Source organism: Geospiza fortis, unplaced genomic scaffold, assembly GCF_000277835.1.
Source record: "Geospiza fortis unplaced genomic scaffold, GeoFor_1.0 scaffold190, whole genome shotgun sequence".
In the NCBI taxonomy this organism is placed as follows: domain Eukaryota; kingdom Metazoa; phylum Chordata; class Aves; order Passeriformes; family Thraupidae; genus Geospiza; species Geospiza fortis.
The window spans coordinates 4,484,265-4,500,407 of NW_005054328.1; the positions used below are offsets into that span (position 1 = coordinate 4,484,265).

At 36.2% G+C, this 16,143-nt stretch overlaps 1 protein-coding gene across 1 annotated transcript in view; it reads right to left on the minus strand.

The window, feature by feature from the left end:
- The window catches only part of UBE3D (ubiquitin protein ligase E3D), a 77,995-nt gene that overhangs the window by 52,604 nt on the left and 9,248 nt on the right, over positions 1-16,143 (minus strand). The window contains exons 4-7 of the mRNA XM_031057107.1: positions 14,106-14,175; positions 11,625-11,694; positions 10,680-10,788; positions 5,385-5,554 (exon numbers count right to left, since the gene is read on the minus strand). Coding sequence (XP_030912967.1) covers positions 5,385-5,554; positions 10,680-10,788; positions 11,625-11,694; positions 14,106-14,175 — 419 coding nt within the window. The remainder of the gene's footprint in view (positions 1-5,384; positions 5,555-10,679; positions 10,789-11,624; positions 11,695-14,105; positions 14,176-16,143) is intronic.

Here is a 16,143-nt window from a genome sequence, read left to right on the forward strand (position 1 = left end):
ATTTGTTCAATAGAAAAAAAGTTTATTCCAACAGTTTTATCTACTTCAATTAGTACTTCTAATTTTAAATAGCAAAGATTAGATACCAAAAATACAACAGCTCCAAAGAGCGGAAAGATATATCAGGTCGATGTTTAAGAGCAAGAACTAAGTTCCTAAGTAACTACCATAAAAGGCTGCTGCGCATGGCAGGTGTAGTTTCAATAAACAAGAAAGTCAGGGTATTTCTCCTGAAAGTTATACTTAAAAGTTGTGTACACTTTTTCCCAGAGGTGAGGAAGGATGCTACTGAAGAGCAGTCTGCTGCCTAAGCCTTCAAATTTCATGAGGCTTATAGCTTCCACATGTCTATCAAACCCTGAGAAGTATTCTTTTCCTTCCTGTCCCAAAACCCTGACTGGCATCAGACTCTATCTTTTACAAATTTCTGCCTGACTGTTCAGCCATCTCTTCTAAGGTAACTCATTCCACCTACAGTGTCAGTTCTCTTAACTTGATACCATGAAATAATTCAAGAAGGGAACAGAAAAAAATAAATCTGAAGCAAACCAGACCTTTCATGTTCTATTTACAATCACATCTACTCTTTTAATCATTCCAGATAGAGAAATCAGCTTATAGATAGCACAAACCAGAGAAGCACTGGTCACTCCTCAGTCAATCAATTATTGATCTATGTGGTCCCATGTGTTTTCTACAGGCAAGAGTCACTGAAAAACTACGAAAATCTCAGACATTCAAAAATCAGTGAAACAGGACACAGTTTGATGTTTTTATGAGAAGTGAATTACTCTAGGGTCATATAGAATGAAAGCCATTCTTGGGAGCAATAAACAACATTCTGGAATACATCAATAACAGCTTCATAAACAGCTAACTATATATGGACTGTAATAAAAGCACTAGGACTCAAACCCTCCAGGTTTTCAGTCACAAACTCAATTTTCCAGCTTATTCTTGTCCCTCTAAAGCTAATAAAATGAACAATTTCTGGAAGTAATTTTTCAACTCCCAAATTATAAGCAGCAAATTTTTATATAGGAAAATATTTCTGCAAAAGCTGTAAACCATTCAGAGATGCATATGAGATACAAAAATCTATCAACGACCTTTTGACAAAGCTTTGCCTAGCACTCTACTCTAAAGGGAAAAGTGCAATTTTCCTCCCACTGTACCTTCACATATATTTTCTGAGATCAAGTTATGGTCAAATTGCCATGTAACCACATTTTCAATTTTCTTCATACATTTTTACAACACTCTCACTTCAGCAGTATTTACTATTATCACTCCCAGCAGCTAAGGCTGTTTATGTAAGGTGTTATTTGCCAAGAACCTGCTACTTGAAAGGAAGACCTCTTCTGTCTGCACAGCAGATTTGTAGGTGGAGAAAAGTAGCCTTGTTGAGAGAAAAGCAGAGGGAACCAACATAATCACATGCACATGATCTATAAAGGACAGAGCAGGAAATACATGAGGTATCCTTCTCTAATGGAAATCAGACATATTTACATGATACTTTTTTCATGCAGTTTCAATTAATTTGCTGTAGAAGAATTTTCATAAAGCTCCCCCAGGGGCTAAAAGCCCAACTGCAGACAGACTTAGCCAGAACTTGTGTTATCACACATAACACACACCTAAGTGTTTCTAGTCCTGCTTCACTGCTGAAGGAGTAAGATACAAATCACTACAACACTTAAAGGCTACCCTCAGGAAGATAGAGGAATACAGCTCTAAGGAGAAATGACAAGAACTACTGTAAGTAGCATGTCTGGATATACTTAACCCTATTTTAACTTCACAATGCCTTAAAAGTTACTGAATGTCCTCAAGCAAAGCAGCCTAATATAAGAGAACACCCAGAGCACAGCTGTTAAGATTCCTTGCCAAAATAAAGGTATATGGAGAGAGGCTCCACATGACATGTTCACAGTTTGTTCCTATCCCATATGTCAGTTGCTCTTCCTGAGACTGGAAGAAGAGAGATGTTTCTTCCTTCCACAGACAACATGGAGCTGGGAAGGGCCATCAGCAGGACACATGATGGGAACAAAAATGGCCATGACCAAGAAGGAAAAAAATTCTGAACAAAATTAGGATGTCATTTGATAAAGGCACAAAACCTGCACCAAAAAAAAAAGAGGAAGGCTGCTCATTAGACTGCAATCCACCTGGAAAGGAGCTGATGGTGAACACAGATCAACAAATTTGACATGAAATCAGAGTATTGTTGATGCCACACAACAGGTAATTAACTTCACAGCAACGCTCAGCCTAACTCAGGCCACAGCTTTGTTAGAAAAGGCTTCAGGATCAGCCACCTCTAAAGAGCAATAACTCCAAATGGGTAATTACCAGTCAGCAGCCAGTAATGAACCACGGACATTTATCCTACTTGAATGTTTGTTTCCTTTGCATTGTTAACATTTAGAGCAATAGTGAGTGTAAGGTACAGTGATAGATATGCCAATGATTTACTGGAGAAAAGAGCTCTGTTGCTCACTGAACCAGCGCTGTTCACAGGACATAATTCCTAGTTTAAGGGGAAAAACACTTCTGTATCCGAGGAAGAGCATTAAGCATTAAGTTAATTACAAAGAATTGCAAAACTGAGCTCTGAATAAAGGAGGGATAAAATGAGTTTTTGAGTGAGACAATAAATTTCTTCTGACACCCTGGAAGTCTTGAAATGAAGATCACATTCAAAAGCGTCTATATTCCCCTCAAGAAAAATATTCAAGTGCATCCCCAGGAAAAGGTGCCTGAATGTGAATTATTAGGCAATATCAGTCAGACTCTCTTTAGCAGCAGCATTTGCCAAGGAAGAATTTCACAAAGCCCAAGATGTCAATTGCTACAATGGAACAGTGTATTTATCTCACAATAAGTAGATTTGTGCTTGTGTACATAAACTAAGTACAGATTTTGTTTCATTTCCTTACACATGTTTTACAAATATGTGATTGTGCTACTATATTTAGATATTAAAAACAATACTTCAAGTTAACGTTAATCTGTTTTAACCTATGGCCCAGCTAACCAGCACAGACTCTGCAGTGTCCACAAATAAGAAAGGTGCTTCCCCTCCCATCACACAGCTCAGATTCTGGCCCTGCCAGAATTGGACAGAACCCAAGTGTACCCAGGGACTCACAGCAACTGAAGAGGCCCTCTGACCTAAAACAGGATGCCAGAGTGCACACATCACTTGCAGCTACTGGGGTCTGCTGGGGTCTACGCCACATGCAGACCTCTTGTTGATCCCTTTCTATTCTGGAGGTGTCCTTGCTTATTACTCTCTCATGGGAAGCAGGTCCTGGGCTCTGAAACCTTTCCATTATTCCAAAGGCAGGTGTATGTGCAGAAGACAGCAAGGTTAAGTGCTACAATTTTTATCAGAATGTGGGCATCTGAAAATTTTGGAACTTGCACTAATCAAGAAATCATGTATGTATGACAACATGATACTCGAGTTCTAAATGCAAATGCATCACATTAAATAAGTCATACTGGTCTTGATATTTTTGCTCATGCTGTGTTTACATTCCTGTTCAATATAGAAAGATTTTAGTCCGATTGCACAGATTCAGGTGGTACTTGAGGCCAGCTGATAAATGAGTTAGTGGAAATAGATTGAAGTGCTAATAGATTGAAGTCCTTTTTACTGCTCTTTCCTAGAAAAATAAAAATAGAAAAACAATACTAAACCAACAGTTTGGTTTCTGAAGCTTAAAAAAAATCTTCCAGTTTTCTCTTCCATAATTTTACTTGTCCAGGAACTAGATAGAGAAAATACCAATTACTGTCAGAGAAGAATTAAAATCTCAGTTGTTCTTTATGCTCACTGCAAAATCCCAAAGATAAATACAAAGTAGTGGAGTGGGGAAAAAAAAGTTGAAAAAAGGTGATTTCTAACAAGTCTGTCTGTGGAAATAGAAAGAACTGAATATAATATCACACTAAAATACTGCTGCTGAGAACTTCATTCAAGAAAAGCATTTGTGAATGCCAGGAAAATGACTAGATGACTTTTATCTCAATAATATGCCAGAGTAGATGAATGTGTGTTAAGATAATTAAGCTTTCTCAGTGATAAAGAAATGAAACTTGAAAAGAAAAACTGGAAGTTACACTTCTGTAAGACTTAAGAGTAGTAAGTGAAATATCTTTCATTTTAGACAGATTCTTGCAAAACATCTCCCATTCACAGAATAAGCAGTTTAAATGATAATACTTCAGGATATATTTTGGATCCCTAAATAACATTTAGATCATAAAGGTTTTCCAAAGCCATCTTCTGAAGTTATTACATCAAAAAAGGTATTTTTTTCTCTTACATGACTAACATTAACAATGCAGAATGACCTTTTTTCTAAATATTAAAATTTTGCATTCTCTCCATTCATCACAGTTTATTTCTGCTACTCACTATTGCATCTGCTTTAATTATAAAAAGAATACACTTGGCAACATGCAGGATAAACACATTATAATGAATCACACATGCTTGTAAGGCGTATGTTTCTCCTACAAAAATATTAAATTCATATACACATTTACTTGTCTCTGTGAGAAAAAAAATTCTGTTGTACTTTTATGAGGTCTTGGGCATAAATTATTTGTGTATTGACTGAGTGTGGAGTGAATGTCTTCATTCATACTTATTTAAATCTTTCCCCTAGTTTCCAAAGTTTAAAGAAAAAACAACAATAAAGTATTCAAGTATGACTTATACAAAATCAATGCTTTCTTTTCTGTCACTGCACAAAAAAAGAAGTAAATTATGCTTAAATCATACTTCATCATCTGCAAACACTGGAGCCACTGTTTAATCAGCATGCTTCTATCTTTGCTCTCCAACAGATAAAGGCTCTAACATGTTAGGCAGTGTATGTTTTTCATAATGTCGAACTCAAAGATTGCTGAAATCAAATGTTTCTTTTATGAGGGCTCCAGTACACTCAGACATATGAAAGAAAAACATTTTTATGACACTCTACTTGACTACCTTTGTCACTTCTTCTCTTTTTCCTTCTCTCAGGGACCTGCTTCTTTTTGAAATAACGTCATCATTGGGCTGAAAGCAAATGAAATTTAAATGCTAATACCTAAGTTACCAATGTGTGCCCTTAGAAACAACATAACTCTTTGGTCTATATTTTAATATTAAAATGCAAAAATCTAACAACAATCTGGTTGTTCTCTGTAATAGAAACCAAATACTACTCCTGTGGCATTTTGCTTAAAAAAACATTTTAAGAAATATGCAAATTCAAAGAGGTTTATATCTGAGATTAACAGACTGTCCAAAGAACATAAAAGAAATACTAATGCAAAGCAAATGAATACCAGAATCTGAGCTTAAAAAAGGTTGTACTTACTCCTTATTTCTGCATTGAATGCATGGCTGGTAAAGGACTTTCAGAGCATTCCAGGATCCCACTGGTCCAGAGCTAGGTGTAAGGATATCTCCAAACAGTGTAAAATCACTGTGGGAGGAGGAACTTCCTAAAGACTCTACCAGCAAAGTGTCAGAATTTAAAAGCCATATCTATAAATGAAAAATAATTTTGTTTACTGCACATTAGATACACTTCAATTTGTTACTTTACTGTGACCCCAAAGCAGCTGATACTAAAGCCACATTCTTACAAAGTTTCTAACAAAGTATTAACAGACATAAATTGATATTTTATTATTTAGAGAGTCTGCACAGCTTCTAGTGGAAAAAAAAGGGTAACACAATACTGATTTATCAGTATTGAAGCTGCCTCTTTTTGTGGCTGTAGCACATTCCCTTTGGTAGGAACAAAAGCAATAGTCCTAAGTCATCTCTTTTAGTACCAGATGTTTTCTCCAATTTCATAATTTTTATAATAAATTCTCCAATTTCATAATTTTTTAGGCATTAGTCAAGCATATGGTGTTGAGCAACTGAGGGCTAAAGACAGGAAACTGGAAGACTGCCCACTGAAGAGCCAAAAATTTAGGATTTTTAGAAGATGCATGGTGGTTATGACTCTATGGACCTAATACATGAAAGGAAAAAGACAACAATTAACATGGTCTAAAAGGCATGTTGGAATTTACAAACAGCTGCAGCAGACCTTCACTTGGAAAATAAATATCAAATTTCATAATGGGACTAGCATTCTTCAGCCCTATTTGCTCACAGCAATTCGAGAAATATTTACTGGGGAGAGTTTTGAGAAATCTGAACTTTTTGCATTATGGATCTTATTTAATCTTTGTGTGATTTGGTATCAGTGTTCTGACTTGGATCCAGGGCTTTCCTGCTAAACACCATACAAATAAGTCAGGCTTTCCCTTAATTCACAGCCTGCAGTAGTGAAGTGATCCAAGTTAACAATGGAAATCAATTTTTACAAATGTGGCACCTGTATGAAATGTTTATATATGAAATATTTATCATAGAAAATGGGATTTATACAGTGTTGCTCACTAGAGAGCAATCTTCTGCTTCTCATGATCTAATCAGCTTCAAGTAAAACAAGTTACATGATGTTATGTAGCAGACACATGATATCCCCTGTGGAGGGAGAAAGCAGTCATTAACAGGACACATAGTATATGTTGTAATTGAATGTGACAGTCACAATTTATCAGAGCCCAAGGCTCAGAACATTACAGTGGAAGCTTCATAAAGAAGGAAGAAGATATATTGATAAAGATATCTTGGGAGGGAATAGGAGGAGGAGAATCACTTCAGCATATGCACATGAATGATGACAAGCAACCCCATTTGGCATTGCAAGAGGTTGTTTATCAGTTTTGCTCTAGTAACTCACTGTACACATTTACAGCCTAAACTGCAAAATACACCTCATTAGCTAGGACCATTACACGAGGTGCTTAAAGCCAAGTGCTGAAGAGGTGTTGGAAGAAAATAAAACATAGAAACACAGGCCACTGCCAACACAAACTGAACAGTTTCTTCCTTTTGAAATTTCTAACAATTCTGTGTGGAAGGAGCTTCCTGGGATGCTTTTCGGCAGGGGAATATCCTTCAAACTAGACAAGGGAACAACGTAGCAATAGCTGTCTGCTCCTTTCAGAATCCTTCTGCTATCTGCTGCAGAGAAAGCAACCAAAGCATTTCATTGGCAACATGGTCCATTGGAAATGCACCTCTTTCTATACAAGTACCACATGTGGCATCTCACAATCATGTTCTAGAACTTGTATGAATGCCTTTGTCTCACCAGCAACACAACAGATCTGCATTAATAATTTAGCACACAATATAGAGAAAGTAAATGAATCTCTGGGGGTGGAAGGATTCCCAAGCCATGAGCAAAATCAACTTCTGAACTACACTTCTTTAGCCAGCATTTTCATTCTTTTCCTTATGTATGAATTAGTTTTTGATCTTGTTTTCGATCTGAGTGAACAATTGCTCGCCCAGACTCAGTGTGTTGACTCTAAGAATTTTATACATGTATTTCTGGCTAACAGTTTCATATTTTGAGCTGTGCTTTCAGCTATGTTATTCACAATGTGCAATCTCTCCTTTCTTTCTATTTCTTTGTGCAGCAGAGCTGGCACAAGCAAATTCCTTCCATATTAACTCCAGTAAGAAAATAAACTTTGCAGAAAATATACATACATAAAGTGTAGAATTCATTCACAATGCCATTGATTACCTTTTCTGAAATGACAGAATCAGAAAAAAGCATTGGGGGGGGGGTGTTGATCTTCCTTTCATTGTTTTCTTTTGGTTTCAAATCACTTTGTCAAGAGACTTAAAAAGATGTTCTTTGGGGACAAGTGGTGACAAAGCTACCCCAGTTATACTTCATGGGAGTTGAACCAAACAGCTGAAATACCACAATCTAGATTCTGTGATCACTTTCCCTATATCTCAGTCTGAGTTTCCAGCATCAAATTGTGGACAATTAGGCATCAATTTGAATTTAACATGGGTAAAAAAAACGCTAAATCTTTTATTTTTCCTTGCTAGCTCTTTCTTACTTATTGGAGACATTACCATTACTTTCATCATCACTCAGGTCACAAATGCAAATATCTTTCATTTACAGCTATTTCAGTCTCACACTCAGAGTGCTCAGGTAAAGATGTCATTTCCTCGTATTTCACAAAGAATAAAGTTCCCTGAGAGAGCTGGGCAGCCAAGTCTCAGCAAGGTTCTCATTATCTCACTGCTTGACCACTGCAATGTCCACCCAACCTCCAATCTTAATAAATGCAAATCGGTTCTGCTCATGCCCTTCAAGACAGGGACAATAATCAGACTGACAGGTCTCTCCCATTTTGTTACATACTAATTTTCTTGGAACTTCTTCCCACTCCTCTCAGCTCACTCCTGAAATACAAGCTGCCTTATTTTCAAAACACTTTACAGTCTAATCCCACACCAAAAAACACCTTTCCTTCAATACTGAAAGACTGGAGATAGTGTTCAAAGAGTCCAAACCACTGCACACTTTTTGTTTTTCACAGATGTAATCTTTTTGGTTGTAATCTGTTACATCTGTTTTTCACAGATGTAATATCTTATGAGGTTGATCCCATTCATGAGATGAATTCCCTGTATCTATCCATAAAACTACTTATTTACTGCTTTCAAAGCTTCCCTTTTTGCAGTAGAGAAAAAATAGGTATCTATTGAGATGCTGCTATGCTGACCAATAATGTCCCATTTTTCTTGTGTCCTATCTCACTATCTGTTTGCTGTCTTCCTCTTATTCTCAGCTTCTAAATCATGCAACTACAAGGCAGGGAACCCTTCAACAGTGGAGCAAAGAGAGGAGGCATGTGATTCACAAATGTGAAGAGGGCAGAGATATAGTTAGGACAAATAAGGATACCTGTATGTACCACTTTTTTCCCCAGAAACAAAGAAACTTATTTTAATTGACATCCTTTAAAAATGAAAAAAAGAAAACCCAACAGCTTAAACAACAGAATATGTGTAACTTAAAAATGGAAACCCATATTATGGTACGTGCAAATAGCATAATTGGTAATGTTAAGTGATACATCCAGAGGAAATGAGGAAAATAAGTATACATATTACTTGTGGTTTAAAAAAATTAAAAAGACTTGTGAGAAACCTTAACCTTAACTATCACATACACAGTTTCAGCTGTGTGTATTCATGTAGGTAAGCACAAACACTGTGAACTAGAATCTTTGGCTCATTATCAAAACAAACAAGTGGGACAGCTGGTTCATGATGCACCAGTGATGAGACTACTTGTGTAACTTAGCTGTGTACTCACAGCCTCAAGCATCCATGTTTTACTGTTGAGCTATTGACAATCACTAACATAAACAGAGCCTACATTATACTTGCGTCCACAAGGCCTCTGAGTCCTAAGACTTAACCCATGACTCCAGAACAGCTGTTGGTGTGTATACAGTAGCCAGAACCTCACCCTGGACAGGAGTAAGCACTTTCTGATCTTAAATACTAAAAACACCTGCAAAAAACTAACAACTCACCAAGGAAAGGAAAAGATGCCAATCACAAGCCACTCCCTATCTAATTCAGCCTACTCCTCTAATCAATACATTGGCAAAAATGCAGCTCAGAGCTAAAAGTAATGGCAATCTACTAAATAAAGTGATTTTTCTGTTAAAAAATAATCAGTCTGCTGTATCTAAACTACTAGACTTAAGCACCAGAATTTTACATAACTTGGGAACAGATAAGCTACAAGGGAAAAATCACAATGATTTTTGATGACTCCTCAATTAGAATATATGTAATTATATGTATGCTTATGAAACCTTCATTTTATCATCACAGAACAGATATTTCTCAGTGGTTGTACAAATGTTGTCTTGGCATTAAAATTTATTTAAAGGCAACAGATATACACTTCCCTCAGCATCTGGATGATCCAAAATCATAGAACTTGGACAATGCATATATACAACAGTTTATATAATTACATTGCCTCAAGAAAGTGCATTTATAAGTTTAACCAGGGCAGGAATTTCTAATCATGTATTTCTTTGTGTCTATGAATTATTTCTATAAACTGTTAAAATACAAATTCTATATCCATATTTAGTTTGGACATAAAAGGAAACATCTCTGGTTATAACAAGTATAGAGTATTAAGTTAACTCTTATCCATCTTAAAAGTTTGAGGAATCTAGCTGTCACCATCTAAATATCAAGCTTAACCAAGTTTAACAGCATTAGAACATTAAGTATAATAGGCACTTTTATTTTTGTTTTCACTTCACATCGCAATGCAATGTACTGACTAGACTAATAGTCCCTGCTGACTTGAGACAATGCTTGTGAAAGATGCTATACAATTTGATTCACTTCTGGTGATTAAAGAGAAGAAGTGCTGGAGCAAGAAGGTGAAAAATAGATTAACAAATTAAAACTTAAGCTTTCCATATTTTCTAGATACAAAATAGTGTTATTTCTGTGTTACTTATGGTGCATCTGTAGTACTTTCATTACTGTATTAATAAAATTTCTATGTGCACATCTAATTAGAGTAAAAACTTGTGGATATTCTTACTTGAACAGATGTACCTCAGAACCGCTTCAAGAACTGCAATTTGTTAATTTTTTAAACATACAATAATGAACACCATAAATAATATATTTTAGGAACTGGGATACATGAGTTAATCTTCTTCACCAAGATGAAGATTTAAAAACTTACCAGAATATAGGTTTTTCCATTATCTCCTTTTATGGTGAATCTAAATGTGCTTTTTGCAGAGGATAATTCCAAAAGACACTGAGTAACAATGCTCTGTACAAACTGAGACCTGTTTAAGAATTAACCACATTATTATATGCTTTCATAGCAACCATGGTCATTCATACCTGTGCACTCCAGGTAAATAAAGGTAAATGAGTAACTCACACTTCCACTACATCCTACAATCACATTTTACTGAAAGATGGGGCTTCTTTATCTTCCTCTCACTCAAAACCAGAGAACTTTTTATTTCCTACAACAGGAATTCTTTTAATAGATCAGCATTCTAAATTGCTTTACACCCTTTATTTTGGCTGACACCAACTATCAAATGTTGAATAGAAGCTTTTCCCCATTATATTTTACACATATGAACACAAAGTTCAGAATTATGCATATGTTTCAAATACAATTCCCAAAAAGAAAGAACTGTGATTAAACCATTGTACATGATACCAGGTAGCTAGATCAAGTTCTGTTTCATCTTAGTCTTAAACTCAAACTGAATTACTTGAAAATTCAAAAGTCTCACTTCAAATTAAACATTTCAAACTTTACTTAATTTAACTTTACATGAAATAGACTTCTGTTTCCATAATTAGTCACCAGACATTGTGCAAACTTAAAGAGTTCAAAATAAAAAAGTATTTTATTTTGGCTTATCACCTCACTAGTGAGACACTGTGACAAATTACACACAATCTCCTGCATCACACACAAAGATGGGCAAACAAAACTGCCCGTGAGTGAATTCAGGCTACTTTGCCTTTACAATGCTTAATTCTGTGATGATTATATAAAATTGCACTCTGTTATTATATGCAATTATTCAAGAAACTACAACATTAGAACATTTCTAGAATCCCTTCTAAAACACATATACTTATGTGATTATTTTGTTACCTTGGTGTTGGACTGAAACCTCCCTCAGTTGATTGAATAACCACCTCAGTGACATAATATTTAATGGTACCTAAAATGAAAAAAATATTTTTCAACTATAATAGAATAACCAACTTAGTAAGATTAGACTGTAAGTCACCATATCACTACACTAATCAAATATTTGTTCAGTAGTCAATTAAGAGGTGCAGCAGACAATCATATTTTATTTGGGTTTGCAGGAGTGGAAGCAACCATAACAAAAAACCTACATTGCCTGAAGAAAACTGCTCCAAGCTAATTACAAGATCAGCAATTTCTCATTCATATTGATCTTTGTTTAATGCTGGGAACAATCATCTTGAAACCAAGCAAGCAAGAGCTCAAGCCAAACCCGAAAGATGAATTGAAAGAACTTTCCTAAAGCACTGAGATCAGCATAGCTTACATAAGTATTTTAGTACCCTCTGCTGCTTAGTAATGCTGCAGTGAATCACTAGAGACAGTTTTAATAACATCTCACACGGGGGAATAATTTCCTTCTTTGCTCAAAGAGCAGAATGGAACTTCTTTCCAAAAATCACACTCACTCAACGTTAATACTGCATACATTCTGAATTTTAATGTAACTGTTCACCAAAAGCTCCACTAAGACAGCTTTTCACACTAAATGGAAGTGTTTGAGGACATAATTTAATCCCCATCAATGAAGGCAGGTCAAAGACGATCATATTGAAGATCTGGGTCTGTGCTGCAATACAGCCTAACCAGAGGGCCAGCAAAAAAGGTTAAGAGTCATAAATTCATTCTACTAAGTCTCAAGATGTGAACAACTGGAAGATTGATTGGGTCCACAAGTTTTAAGGATGGAAGGGTTTCATCTGATCTCTGTCCACACATACCATTAAAACTGGGTGAAAGCAAACATTTCAGAAGGAGACTTAATCTGTTTTAACCCTCCAAAGGCTTGGTAGCCCCTTCTCCAGGTAAATACTACACTTTCTAAATTATCTTCAGTGTTAGGAAGTTATATTTTACCTCTAAATTTAATTAAGTTTGCTCCATGCTATGTGAGTTCTTGGAGACAGGAAGAAAAGACAGTTCAGTCTCTCTAGTTCCTCAGCCATTATCCTGAGTAATGAATTGGTGCTACTGCTACAAGTGTATTGGGAATTCAGATGTTTGCTTGCAGAGGGATAGAAGCTGTGATTTCCCAAGAAAAAATCATACAAGTAAATGTGGATAGAGTTGGAGGAAGGAATAGCTCATTGGGGAATCTCAAGGCTGAACCTGGTCTTCACAGCTACAGTGCTCTAATCCTGCTTTATCTTCAAAACACTGATACCTGCTCATGAGGAAGCACCAAAGCGTGCCAGTCTAAGTTTGCTCTCTAGTCTCTTTTCACAGAGATGGTTCTGCCTAGACTTAGAATCTATCTCTTTTGTTCTCTGAACTCTACCATAATCTCCTGCACTACTGAAGAAACATGGCCAAAACAATGGAAATCCTAACTTCAGCCATGTGCAGAGCCCATACCAAATCCCTGCACATTGATAGCGTTTGCCTTTTCCCACTCTCACTGATCTATATCTCATGACCTTGTTAATTCATGTTCTTTTCCCAGCACTCCTTTCCCAAAGTCACATCTTGCTTTGAGGGTTTTCAAACATTGTACCTTAAATTTGGTTTCATTAAAGCCTGTATTGTTCAGATCCCTGTACAGGACAATCAGAACATTCTGTAACAGAAGACACAGAAGATCTTCTGTCCTGTCTCACCTTATGGCATTTCTTAAACAGGCTTTGCATTTTCTGAGATGTTTTTATATTCACCAGATCTCTGAACTGAGGCAGGCTCACTCTGACTGACACAATGGAAGAGAGGGAGGATGAAAGAATGAATCCTGCTAATAACAGTCTTATCATTGCTTCTCTTCCAAGAATAGCTGAATTTTAAAAACAACCAGACACTTTTCTTTACAACACTTCAGGTAAACCCTGCTGATCCAATATAATTACAGCTTTTAAACCAATAATCCCATCAGCTCATCATCAGATGAGGCATAACCTGTTTCTTTGAATAGACTTCCTCCCCACAAAACCAAGCTGACTGTTAGCAACTTTCAGCTTCTAGTTGTGTTGATCAAGTTCTGAATTTACCTTTCACTTATTCTGCAGAACTGGCAGGAAAACAAGCAACCTGTAATTTCTCAAATCTCTGCTTTTACTGGGATTCCTAGTAAACTGGAATCATGCAGTCTTCCAAAGGTTTGGAATTAGCCAAATATGCCACAGAAATAAGGATAATCAAAACTCCTGATGAAAGTAATTTTCAAGGTCTAACACTGGAAGCAACAACTTCATCTGTTCCAAAAGGGAATGAGACAAACACATAGGAATTAACACCGCATCTTATTGATAAACTATTTTCTTTCAGTGTTTTTAACCTCCAGTGTTCAATGGTTGATGCAGTCAGGTCTAGCTCTGTTTGGACATCTCATACCTGATGAAACTGTTTCTCCCAGCATTGTCTTGCAGCGCTTACAAATTACTCTGGTATTTTCTTTTGACTTCTGTAGGACAAAAAAAAAAAAATCATTTAAATGTCACTCAGATATTCCAAAAAAGGAATGCATAGCTAAGCATAATTTACAGAGCAGACGGGAAACTTTTTTCTTGTTTCTGTCCTCTTTATATTTACATGTATACATATTTGCCTCCACTACTTCAGCCTTCTACACTTGGACTTGCTTGCATGTTTCATACTAATTTTAAAATCTGGCAATATATCCACACAGCACAATCTGTAATGGCTAACAGGAGAATCTTGTAATGTTGAGTGGCTGGATGATAAAACGATAAGCTAAATTTGATTGTGCTAAGGGCAAAATAATGCACCAGAAATGAAGTACTCCATAATATATACATATAAATAGCATGCTGCAATGTGACTACCATTACTCAGTAACAAGTTCTAGTAACAGTTCACTGTGGACAGTTTTATAGGAGTTGAATACCAATTCAATGTTCAGCAGAGAGCAGAAAATGTCTGCAGATTATTCTGAGTTACTAGGAAACAGCAGAAATACACAATACAGCAGGATATTCCAGAAAGGTGCAGTGGATTCTGTTCTTGAACAACCCTTCTCCCTCTAGTCAAACAAATACAAAAAAGGTATTGACAAACAGTAACTGTCAGAAGTGCAAAACAGTTCCCATATGTAGCATGAAAATACATGTAACAAGAGAACATATGGAAGACAGAAAACTGAGGGGTATCATTGAGATACCTAAAATCACAAATGTTTAGGAAAAGCTGAACAGAAAAAAAACCAAACATATGCCCTCATAGCTCATGCCATGAAATTCCAATCCTGTTTGTATCAAAAAAACAGGAAGGCATTTGTCACACGATGCATAATATAGTTTAGTACTCACTATAGGAAAGCATTTTTCATATTAAAAGTATAAACAAGTTCAAGAAGTTTTCATAGGTTCAGAGGAAGCAATGTCATCAAGGGTCTATTAAAAACAAAAAATGCAGATAAAAATATCTAGTTCAAGGAGTCTCTACACTCTCCAGAACATCACTGAATATTTGCCTTAGCTTTCTGCATCTATTATTGCCCTTTGAAAAAGATCTCACTTCTACATGAAATCTACCCTATTAGACTCCTACTAATTACAGTGTTAGTATTTAAATTCAATACATCAAACAAGCAAGCACAATTCTTAATTTAATCCAAAGTCTAAACTTCAGAAGTGGTTCTGTGTGAGCTTATTAACCTGGGTGTAGCAACTAGAGCTCTGATCTGAAAGCAGTACACATATACATAACCTTAATGATGGTCAAAACCAGAGAATCAAACTAACAGCCTGAGAGCTGACTATGTTGGAAGTACAGTCCCCTTGTTATGGAGATCAGGAAAATAATCTGATTCATACATATGCAGTTATTCCCTTTCCCAATTCCTACCTTGCTAGTCTTTTCAAATATGCAGTGAAATTACTTGCTCAGTGTGAAAAGCAAGGATAAACAGACAAGGTTTTGTGTAAGCCAGTGTTTCAGACTGGTACAAATACTGCACAGTACAAGTACAGAATACACACTACTTCCTTGAAAGCTACAACTTGAGGGGTTTTTTTCTGACTATAGTTACAGGTGCTGACGGAGAACTGTGCCTAAAAAACATCACTAACTCCTTGTATCATGCTTCAATGGAAAAAGGGATAGTTTTAGCTCAACTAATTAAAACAATTTATCTGTTTGACAACTTGCAGCTGCTGGCAATCTGCAGATGCAGGTGGATCACAAGCCTAATAGTTTCTGCTCCTATTCCTAAGGATCCCTGATTTGGTGTCAGGAAAAATATTTTCCCCAAGAGATACTATTAAGATGCTGCAAAACCATGTGACATTTAAGAACTATGTTACACTGGAAGACTAATAGATGTGAAAAATATGTTTGCAATGGACGGATGCTGTCTTGGTCCCACTGGAGTCTAGAAAAGATTGTTTAAGCATCTCTGGTACATTCCTGC